At 41.0% G+C, this 12,241-nt stretch overlaps 1 protein-coding gene across 2 annotated transcripts in view; it reads right to left on the bottom strand.

The window, feature by feature from the left end:
- Window positions 1-11,062, bottom strand: part of KDM1A (lysine demethylase 1A) — a 57,829-nt gene extending 46,767 nt beyond the window's left edge. The window contains exons 1-3 of one of the 2 annotated variants that reach the window (XM_027443712.3): window positions 10,706-11,062; window positions 7,814-7,979; window positions 2,946-3,005 (exon numbers count right to left, since the gene is read on the bottom strand). In XM_027443712.3, the coding sequence (XP_027299513.1) occupies window positions 2,946-3,005; window positions 7,814-7,979; window positions 10,706-10,993 (514 nt within the window). In that variant the 5' untranslated portion in view covers window positions 10,994-11,062. The remainder of the gene's footprint in view (window positions 1-2,945; window positions 3,006-7,813; window positions 7,980-10,705) is intronic. The other variant, XM_027443713.3, reaches the window with a different exon arrangement.
- Between the last annotated feature and the right edge of the window lie 1,179 nt (window positions 11,063-12,241).

Genomic DNA, 12,241 nt, shown 5'->3' on the forward strand with positions numbered 1-12,241 from the left:
CCTCAAGTACTACCTACAAACAGCAACAGATTTCTACCTTTTCATGTTAAATGCTCCACGTGTAAAATAATATTAAACAGAGTAGACATTTTATGTCAAAAGACTTTGTTCATAAAGGAACCTGTATGCTTCATAATTCAAACAAAAATACTAGCTATGAACTAATAATGCAGTTATGTACCTTACATGCTCCAATCTCATTAGAATGTTATAAAGCAACAAACCAAGGCATAAAGCACTACAGTTGCATAAAGTGCTACAGCACAAATGGAGCACAGAGCGAATCTTGCAGGCACAGCGAGCAAAACAAAATACTGAGATGTCAAATACAGCAAGAACTATGTAAGTCTCAGATGTCCAAGGAAGTAACTTAAGATCAAGACAGACAGAAGAGAGGTCTTGAAAGATATAAGCCAATACATCCCGAGGGGGAAAAGAACACAAGTAATGCAGCAAGGTTAAGATCATTTGCTGAAACTGAAATTGTTGAAAATTGTAGTCACAGAATATGTAAGCTCACAGTGTGTATTCCACTAACCAAGAGACCTGTTTTAAAGTCTGAAGTGCAGAGATGTCCATGCCACGGTACTGAGGAAATGCAGCAATTCTCTTCCTTGGTTCTGGTGCAACCATACACACCATTAGCATTTTTACTTCCCAAAGGTGAAGAAAAAAAGTAAGCAAGAAAATGTTTGTGAAGGTAATAAAATTTACTCACAAGATTAGAACTAGCTGTGTGATGGCCTAAGGTAAAGAAAACTGTCTATAGTTATTTATAGGAATTTGACAAGAGGAAATTAAAAACATAGGCTATAAAGCCCTGCAAGAAAGTAAATTGAAATTAATAATAGGAAATGATGACACACCAGTAATGCTTCTGGACAGTAACATTCAGCTATGGAAGAGAACTGCATAGCAGTGCTAGCTTCAGCTTCTCCAGTAACAGACAATCCTCATCCCTTTATCTGTCCTTCAGTCTAACATTGTACCAAATGTGCAAATACCTACATATGAATGTATATGCTGAACCATTATCTCTATAACATTACATGCAAACCAAAGTTTACCATTCTCTGGTATTTTTAATATAACAGATATTAAGGCATCATGAACTGATTGTGAATTGTTAGCAAAAAGCTCAGCAGCACACTTTTTAGAGAATGGCCAATTAAAGGAAGATTGAAAATGTCTAACTGACTCACTCTACAAGCTTATGCTAAAATGAATGGGCATTCTCAAGATACTTTTTAAAAAGTATCAACTGCCATGTAGTGACCAAATAGCAGAAAACTCTGGTTCTTTTTACTTTTTTTTCTTTGTTTTAAATTCACACCTTTTATGACTACACCCAAACTGTAAAACTAAAAATCTTAGTAACAGCTCAAGATGAGCGCTGGTATTCAGAGTTTAGACAAAAAACAAAACAGGATTTGACACACGAATTTAGGAAAAGCCTATGTATCATGAGCAAAGAGACCACTTTATTTATCCAACCACCAGAAGATGTTAAAAACTAAATGTCCTCGAATTTAATTTTGCAACTACACATCTTGAAGTTAAATGACTTTCACGCAGATAAAACAGTCACCCTGTCCTGCCCCCCCCCCCACCTTATTATTTTGCATTTCACAAAAGCAACATGGTAAAAGAAGTACAAGTTCAGAATTGCATATGCTTTCCTTGGGGCAGGCAAGTTATTAAAGAGCGTAGGAATGGCTCTGCCTAGACTCAAGTATCAACTCTTCTGCACACATTCACACACACACTTAACACTTCCTGACATTCAGTATCAGCAACCAGTGTACTGAAATTTTGATAGTCTTTCTCCCCCCACAGAAGAAATCCTTAGGGCTACTGCTCATTTAAAGACTTACTGAAACATCTGCAGATGAAAAACACTCCAAAGGAAAGTTATTTGGCTAATGAATCAGTCGATTACTAAAGCAAACCCTCAGCGTATGTATGTAATGCATATTATGCATGATTTCCAAGCAGTGAGTGCCTGCCTAAAAATGAAATAGTCAACGCATCCTCAAGTCCACAATCTGTAATATTCAGAAATTCTGTGTGAGTGATGAGTGATTCTGTATGAATGGTAAGAACCAAAACATAGATTCCTTTACATAAACAGCAAGGATGCACACACACATGAACTTTCTCAATTTGCATTTGCTTCAAAAAGAACATCTTAAAGGTACAGAAAAGGTTCTGGAGCCTTCAACTCCTCTGCTTAAAACCCTAATCCTCATTCCTCATGTGACAGTGAAAGTGGCAGAGCTCGAGGATGATTTTCAGCAGCAATCTAAGTACCTAAGAGTAAGGATATCAATTATGTGAATTAAACAGCAAGTGCATACTGCTGACATCAGTACTTAGATCAAATGTTGAACACAATTTGCCACCCAGTCCACTGAAAAGCAGACTACTGACCTCCCCAACAGATAGATCTCCTGGGCTAACCACTGGGATTCATACCAAACTCAATCCCTTAAAAAAAAAAAAAAAAAAAAAAAAAAAAAAAAAAAGAGAGGGAAAGAAAGGTACTGCTCGCTATGTTTTTTCAGTAAATTCAAAAAAGAGACTACTGTGCTGAAGCCCGGGGCTTTTCTAAAATATTCTGTTAAAAACTGTCTAAATAAGAATTATCGTTTTGCATGTCTGGACTCCTCTGAACATGGAGAGGAAAGGAGGGATGAGAGATCGGCCTGAGACATTTCAACATAGGTCAGTGTCCTTTTCTGTATTCACTACAGACCTCAACTGTTTTTTGAAAAATACCCCTCACTGTTTGTTTGTTCAAAACAAAACAAAAAAAACAGGTGAGTAAACAACTCCTGCACCTCTTGCTAAGTTTTGGACACCCACACCCATGCGCACTTGCAAGCATCACTCCCTAGCTTGGCGGCTCTTGCTCCTAAGTGGCAAGCATCAAATGCCACCCTCACCTGATGCTTGGCCGTCTCCATACCCTCCAGAATTGTCGTCTTGAAGTCCTCCTGCTTGCCCTGTGGAAGGAAAGAGGAGAACTCAGGGACCTTACTCCATAAGTTAAACCATATTGGACATAAAGGCCCGGCAGTTGGCGTTTTAGGTATTAAATTTCACCAACTAACTAAACCCATTTTCTGAGAATCCCATCTTCATGAACCTAGGTCCGGGGCACCAAACTCTGTGGTCTTCTAAGGTGTTATCCGTGTTACTGGATCCTTCACATCAGACTTGTTCAGGAAATAAAAAAGTACACAATACGTAGCATTCCTAGGGGCCAAATACTTAGGATCAACTTCATTAATGGCTAGGATTTGAATAACAAGATTACATTTCTAACTGCCAAGATTGGGTAGATGGATACTATCAGAACCATAAGAATTTGATAATCTTTCCCTTGAGACTCCTGCATCTCCCCATATGCAAGGGTATAGCTCAAACCATTCTGAAAAGCCTCTTACTTTGAAGAGAGCCTCTTCCTTCCTTGCTACAAAACCTTTCCTTGAAGGTTGATGAAGGGACTTTATATGAAAGGTTCAGAACCTTGGCTTCAGAGCCCTCGATAAACCAGCAATACTCTAACAAACACAACCTCTAAGTCAAGTATATGTCAATACTGCTGATCCACAGATCAGTAATGTAATCAATACCTACCACTGAAAGACATCAGCCTTTCAATGTATCCAGAGCTGGAGACACAAGGAAAGGCGAAGCACTCATCTGAAAGATTTGAACAAGCCTCTGTATTACCTTAGCCTGACTGTAAATCCTAAACAGCAGCCTTGATAGGACTCCAACACAACTTAGAACAGAGTATTTCTAAAAACAGCTGCGATGTCTACAGAAACAAAGCTAATATACATAGCCTTCTTCATGCTGCTAATCTTCACAGAAGCAGCTAGCTCCCAGTTTAGCTCATAAGTGATACTCATGTCTACAACCAAATACTGGTCACATCATCACCTCCAGAGAACAGAAAGCCATGGAACACTACCAAGCCCACTGAGTACTGTTCACCCATCTACACCTCTATTAAGGCTACTTCAAACCAAGTGCTTTAACAGTCAGGAAGCAGGGTGTTTTCTGAACTCAAGGCAGCAAACGGTCACTTCCTAGACCATGACCACTCAAAGTGCCATCTTCAAACACATAAAGGCAAGTTCTAAGCTGAGGCTGAATACACAATCATTAAGATTACTCCACAGCTAGGGATTGGAGAACAATTTTGCCAAATATAATTCAAAGCTCTCAGGGGATACCCTAACTTAATATAAAAATGGTTTAATTTAATCTAAGCTAATGAACCAAATGTTCTCATACTTTGATAATCTAGATGCACATCTAGCATGCTGTAACATTATACGCCTACAAGTAAAATAATAAACAAGGTTTCAAGCAGTTTTAGTATAATTCTGTAAAGATCCCCACAGACTTACTGAGTATACTGAGTGCCTTAGGGCACTACAATTTCAAGAACTGGGCTTCTAAAATCTTAATTAGCTTTAAAATGATTGTCTACCATATTGCTTAATATGGCTCTGAAACAAGGAGGCCATTTTCACTAAGTTACAGTAGAGGAACAAAAGCAATTTATTAGCAACACCCTACTAGCAGGAAAGTTCAGACTCACAAAAGAGATTGTGACAAATATTTGCATTCTGACAGGCTTCCCTGTCAGAATCGGGATTCTCTAGACTAATGCAACTGCAACAGCAAGATCAAATTCCTAACTTCACTTACATCTTTAGTACTTTACTTTGCAGGGAGCTTATTCCAGCATTACAGGACCTGCTTCCATTCTTGCAAGAAAATAAATCGAACATCAATATTTACACTCCAGCATAAGCCATTACATTACACTAAAAGTTACACTTTCATCTTTCATAAGTTAAGGAATTGCAAAGATGCAGACATCAGTCTGTGGCATTTGTTATCACAGACAGTGAGTAGAGGGGACAAAATTGCTTAGTATCACTACAAAAAGAAGTCAATATTTTCTTGTGTTAACACAGGAAATTGTTTAGCTGTTATTAAGTCAAAAAATATTACTAACTACTGCTTGCTTCAAAAATTCTAAGCACTATCCAGTCTGAGTAGGGAAACATGTAAACAAGGCACACTAGCACTCAGATTCTCCCTCCTTCCCACTAAGAAAATCATATTCCACCTGCAAAGGAACAAAACAGCAAGCAAACTAATAATCCATTTAACACCAAACTATTGCAGTTAAGCATGACTTGCAGGAACAGAATCTGCTGAAAGAGGCAAGGCAACAGAATAATGGACCACGAACTGAACGGTAACCTGGAATAAGGTCAGGAAAAGAGTCTACTTTGTTTTAGTCCACTTCATACAATCATCCACTGCGTAAAAATAAAGAATAGCAGCAAAGGATGGCTAAAACCAAGTAATAAATCTCAATAGGAAAATGGACAATTCAGATGAAAAGGCAGAGACAAAGCACCACCAAATCTGAACCATATTTAGGTTCACAGTTCTTTGGAAGACAGCAGCTAGAAACAAGATCGCTAGAAAGTAAGAATACTAACAAAACTTAAGACAGGAGCTGGTAAAGGAAAACTTCAGGAGGGACAAAAATGAAAATCCAATTTGGTAGAGGCAAACAAAAGATCCTTAGAAGAGGAAAAAAAAACAAAAACAAAAGGAGAAAACTCCTCAATTTCAAAAGGGCTACTGGCAAACAAGAACTCAAATGTCATTCAGCACCAGAAGTGATTTTATTTTATTTTATTTTTTTACTATCAGAGAATATTTCCCAAACAAAAAAGTAGAGATTTAAAGTAAATTAACTTATATTAATCATGAAATACTGTTTAATGTGTAGCAAATCTTGCAAATCCAGACTATGACAATCTGCATAACCAAAACATCTGTAGTTCACCAAAGCTGAACATATTAATGGAACCCAACCCCACTACGACCAACATTTCACTATGACCTGAAGTGTGAAACTTAACTTTGCTTCTTATGCGGACTATGAGTACAGACTAATGAAATACCAGCTATTGTTAACATTTACATTTTTATGGTTGCACTTTGAACACAAAAGGTAACAACTTAAAACACAAGAGCTTTACATCCTTACCACATTACCTGTAGTTTGGCAGGCTTTATACACAAATTAAATTATTACAGCCTGCACTGAGAATAAAAGAACAGTAATATACAAGCTGTATTTTGTATCTTGCATAATTTTCAAAATATAGCCCAGCCCTAGCATTAATATCCTATTTATTATTTCTTATTGAACACTTCTGTTTTTGCTTCAAGGAAGTGACAGAGAGAAAAGCTCACTTATTATTTCTATGAGAATACACAGCAGATTATATGCCTTTTCTTGCTAACGTTTAAATAACCAGTTTCAACATACTTGAACATTCAGTGTAAGATGAGCTGATGCTCTGATGCCTGCATTTTAGAAAATAGACAAAAAACACTAACACACACGCCTTCAAAAGCCTTCAACAACACATTAAGAGTAACTACGGAATGACAACTGAAAATTTGTCTTCTTTCATACACTGGTCCTACATCACTCCAACATGCATATGTTCATGATTTCTAGCAAGGATATAATGACCTGAAGCTGTGTTATTTCTAGCCATCTATATATGGCCTGATTTAAAACTGATTTTCATATAGGTGACTAAACATGGTGCCTGCAGAACAACTGCTTAACGGACTGTAGTATGTACAAAGCAGCATGAGCCTATCACTGCCTATGTTTCCTCCTTCACAAGGAAGAACGCAGTCCTGCATTGATGATGCCTTAAACTGAATTAAACAATCATTCTTCTAAGTACAAAATGGCACATGAAAAATACACGGAGAATGTTATATTATATCTCATGAAGTAAACGCAAAGTCTAGGCTAAATAATTAGTTAAATCAGTTTCAAAAGAAAACAACTGTGATTTTTAATGTATTTCTTGAGACTGTCGGTAAGTATCTCCAAAGTGACATCAGTCACGTTGTCTACATGCTCAGACCTGCCCGACAAAAAGCAGCTCATTAAGAGCAGAACAGAAGACCAACAATTATTCACATCAGTGATTAACCAGCAAAAGTTCAACTATTAGATTTCAACTACCATCTAAAACCAATGAGCACATACATTATATTGTGAAAACTGACAGCTAAACTTTGCAAGAGCATGATTTTGTGAACACTACTATGATACATCAACTTGAGCCCAAATGGTGGTAGCTGTAAATACAACAGAGTTAAAGAATGGATAGGGTACTGCTAATACCATAAAAAACAATAACTGCTTCATTAACAAGACTAGCCTTTCCAGTGTAAAGCAAAGCTTTGTAACTCTGTCAAAGGTAATGAGGAAGGTCCTGAAGTTTAAGCAGTGTCCAACCAGAAATTAACATTAGATCCATAACTGAAAGCCACAAAAATCTCTATGGATTAAATCAGCTCTCCTGAACAGCAATTCCCTAATAAATCTAACATTATTTCTCTCAAATAAATTAACATTTGCACTTGAGCCAGTGCGGCAGATAAGTGCCAGAGCAGCTATTCTGGTCAATGAGCTTCTAAAGTCAAATCAATAAGGATTACAAGAATATAGTATGAGAGGTTCAGCTTAGTTTAGGATTATATTACACACATTACCATCTTCTTTAGGCTACTCTTCCACATTTTTACCCTCCTTCCACACATGGGGACAGAAAACTAAAAAGCATAGAACAATCAAAACCAGACATGGGATTCATCACGCTGCACATGGCCACACTTTATTTCTGGCAACAAAACACATATATAGTACTACAAGAGAAGGTCTCTCTTTACTTACCAGATGGCTCTTCTGGCTCACTTTCATTCTCTTCTTCTGCAGGAGCTGGTGGTGGTGGTGGCGGCAGCTTTTTCTCTTTCTCAGCTTTAGCATTTCTCTCTTCTTCAGAATAATACTCATCTTCTGATAGGTTTGCAAGACTTTCATCCATTTCTCTATACTCCACCTGTAGAAAGCACAACAGACCATAAACACAATGAAGATGTCTGCAAGTCCAATAATAAAATGAACACCGTAAGCAATTTTGCTGCATACAGACTCAAAGAAAAGGCCTGAGTTACCTTGTCCAGAGTCTTATCTCAGGCACCATGTTATACAGGTCTTCGACAGCTTAACAGGTTCCATGTTTTCATCTCCACTAAAAGAACTTGTCTTCAGCACTCGACTGTCCAACAGGAAGCGTTTTTCCTAAAATCTAGGCAAGTCTGTATGCATCCATTAAGTCTGCTTCATGATTTAACGTCTGTAGTTTTCTCTCCTACCTTCACTTCTCTGTCAAACTCAAGGGTGAAAAATTGGATGAGTCCCATCTATAATTTGAATTTATCTGTCAGACAAGGCTAATAAGAACTGTACACAGTTCTTCCCACAGAAGCCATGTTCCCAGAAACATAGCTTACACACATATTCTATCTACTGGAAAACCTCCCCTGGTTAAGAGGGTCACATTTGCCTCTTGTCCAGAGTGGTCACTCTGGTGGCTCAAGAGAAAAACCTCTCTCCTGTTTTCAGCTGATGAGCTTTTACTTGCTAGAACAAGCTGTGGCTAGCTCACAGATACTTTATAGTTCTGCTTCCTCTTTAAAAAAACAAGAAAAAAACACAACCCACAACCAGACTACATCTGATCTCTCTTATTCTGGTTCTCCAATACTTTTACTGCTGTAATTTACAATGCCATCTAGCTTTTCTCATTAGTGTCCCCACATAAATCAAATTCTGAAAAATGCACCTCTACATTTCTCTCCAGCGCTCCAGTTTTGCAGTGTCTCTTCAAAACTGTATGTTGGATTTGGCCACCTCTCAACTAAGACTTCAAGATGCAGGAGTCATACTTCAGAGGGGGTATCAGAGACTACCACAGCACCACTCACACCTGCAAATTTAGTCTAAGTGCTTTGCTAGAGATAACTTACAGAACTAAAATGAATGCCAAGGAGAAGATACAATGCAAAACAGGATCACTGATGATAATTCAGGATTAGTTTTGAACTTACTGAGTACCTGACCACAAAGCAGATATTAAACATGCAGAGTTCAAACAAAATGCAAATTAAGAAGTGCTATCAAAAAGTTGTCTACCAGCCTGAAAAAAACTCGGTAACACAAATCTTATGTTTAAGAGCTATCCGCACCCCACTCCGTAGCTCTTCCATTGATGAAGAGAGTTGTTGTAACTGCAGGCACGTGGGATGGACTGTGCCTATCTCATTCCACTACATGTCTTCCAATCATGTCTTCCCTCTCTGCTCCCATGCCTTCTTGTTTAAATCTAAGAGCCAAAATAATTAAATGATAACCCTCTGAGGATATAATGGAGTAAACATCTGATCACATACAGTGAAGATTCAGGTAACAGATAAGATAACCCTCACTTGCCTTCTTCAGCTACATATTTTGTTCTGTTCTCCAGTAAAAAGAAATAACATTACTAGTTTCAGAAAAAAGGTTGCTCTACCTAAAATGAACGTGGAAATCCCAGGATAAACTAAAAACAGATGCTTTTTCCAAGAACCGTTTTTCAAAATAAAAAAGTCTTGTATATTGCTACTAAATTTCCCTGGTTACTGGAAAAGAAAAAAGTGATTATCAAAATATGCAGCCACTGGAAAACTAAACAGAAAACATCTGCTAGGGTCCCTACAACAGCCTACAGGTCAGCTTCTACCATGAGATGAACACTGCATTTCTCATCACAAGAATAACAAGTCTTTCACTTTTACAGAGTTTGATCATTACGGAAGGGCATTAATGGGAACAAATCAAAGCAACATTGGAAAGCGTGTGCACAGCAAAGCCTAAGTTCAGTAAAACACTAACACACTCAATTATCTGCTCTCTTTCACAGCATCACAGGTACCTGAAACCAAACAGAAACTAACTGCCTCAAAGTCCTCTTAAGTCTCCCTTCTTCCTTGAGCTCCCACAGCTTTCAGAGAACAATCAAGCTGGAAAAGCTCCTCAACTGATTTCACAACAGAAACATTTACACTGAGTAATACAGTGACACCTTGTGCTAACTTGAAGTGATTATGGGAATACCATGCTACAAGAGATTAACGTCCTTAGTTAACAGATAGTGTCAATGCAGAGAAGCATCACCAAAACACAATCATAAACAATGAATTCTTACTTGCTAACAGAGCACTAGAAAGTAAGGAAAATCCAGGTATGCTACCTCCGAGGCTGTACCAGTTTAACTTCTTTTGGCAGTTTCTACATGCAAAGGACCAGTCTGGCTACCACGTCATGTAAATATTCTGAAAAGCAAGACACTCCATGCTACAGCACAACAGTCTCTAAGAAGTAATTTCAGCTTCCATATCGAAAACAACCAGCTGTGGGCACGCCCAAATTCTTCAAAGTCTTCTGCAACAATGTTTCCAAATAGAAGTTTAACGAACAAGAAATGTTCTCCTACGTTCAGGAAAGCATAAAAATCGCATAGCGGGAGCCTAAATTATTGGAAGCTACTTAAGACGTATAGATTTCACAGTTAAGCCTCACCTCTACCCAAACGTCGCCCCAACTCTCCCACCTCGCCTACGGAAAGCTGAGGCGCAGCTGAAGCACAGGGCACTCGCAGGTCCCTCCCCAGTCCAGCACCGCCCAGCACACGACAGACCCCGGCCCCTACCCCTACCCCTACCCCTACCCCACCCCTCCACCTACTTTGGCCCGCTTGCGGCGGCTGGTCCTGCGACCCTCCGGGGTCTCGGCGATGCCGGTGGTTTCGGCGCCGGGCGCCGGGGCGGCGCCGGCGGCGGGCGGCTCGGACAGACCGCCCGGGGGAGAGGCTCGCGGCGGCTCCTTCTTGCGAGGAGTGCGCTCCGCCGTCCCGCCGCCCTCGGCGGAGGAGCCCAGCGCTCCCGCGGCACCGGACGGAGGCACCGGCGCCTCGGGCCCGCCCTCGCCGCCGGCCCCCGCCGCCTCCGCGGCCTTCTTCCCCCCGGACAGCATCGCCCCGGCCGCGCCACGCCGCCCCGCACAAAGGAGGCCGCGAGGGGGCCACCGGCACCGCCCCCTTACGCCACCTCCGGGGCGGCTGCCCGCGCATGCGCAAATGGCGTCCTCGCCCTCCGGTCCGCGGCCTGCTGACGTAGCCTCCGCGACGGGGTGAGGTGGTGCAGGGGCGAGCGGCCGCGCGGGAAGGACGGGGTGAGGAAGCTGGGTGCCAGAGCTCCCCTCAGCCCTGCGTCTCCTGGGATCTTGGCACGAGACGGCTGAGACGGAGGCTGCCAGCAACACTATCAGCCCAACATGCATCTTGATCTTGCTGCTGGCAGTACCTTGCCATTACTACAGATGTAATGGTTGCTTTGAATTCACAAATAACTATTCCCCTCTAGGGCAGATTCCAAGGGAATTCCCAGTTACTCCTCTGGCCTTGCAGTGCTCCTTATTGGTTCTCTGTCCTGCAAGTCTCACAAAAACCTCCAATTACTTTAGCAAGCTGAAACAATGCCTATTGATTCCCTTTTATGCCTATTCTGTAAATTTACCTCTGCATGCAGCTCTTCCACAATTTCCCCACCTATACATCTAATCCAGATAAAAAGTAGCAAGACCTGTTGGCAACCAAGGAAAATAAAAACCTTCCCTAGGCAGCCCTAGCTAGCAGTATGTCCTCGTGAGGTGCTGACACATACCAAGGCTGGTGAAAGGGAAACATTTTTGCCTATAATAGAATCATGGAATGGCTTCAATTGGAAGGAACCTCAAAGATTCCAACCCCCCTGCCATGGGCAGGGATGCCACCCACCAGATCAGGTTGCCCAGGGCCTCATCCAACCTGGCCTTGAACACCTCCAGGGATGGGGCAGCCACAGCCTCTCTGGGCAACCAGTTCCAGTGCTTCACCACCCTCTAAGTGAAGAATTTCTTCCTAACATCTAATCTAAATCTCCCCTCTTTGAGTTTAAAACCATTACTCCTCGTTCTATCATTATCTGATTGAGCAAAGAGTCACTCTCCATCTTTTTTGTAAGTCCCCTTTAAGTATTGAAAGGTCACAGTGAGGTCATCCCAGAGCCTTCTCTTCTGTAGGCTGAACAGCCCCAGCTCTCTCAGCCTTTCTTCATAGGAGAGGTGCTCCAGCTCCTTGATTATCTTTGTGGCCCTCCTCTGGACCCACTCTAACAGCCCCACATCCTCCTGGGGCTGGGTGCCCTAGACCTGGATGCAGTAGTCCAAGTGGGGCCTCACAAG

The sequence above is a fragment of the Anas platyrhynchos genome, chromosome 24 (genome assembly GCF_047663525.1).
Source record: "Anas platyrhynchos isolate ZD024472 breed Pekin duck chromosome 24, IASCAAS_PekinDuck_T2T, whole genome shotgun sequence".
Classification (NCBI taxonomy): domain Eukaryota; kingdom Metazoa; phylum Chordata; class Aves; order Anseriformes; family Anatidae; genus Anas; species Anas platyrhynchos.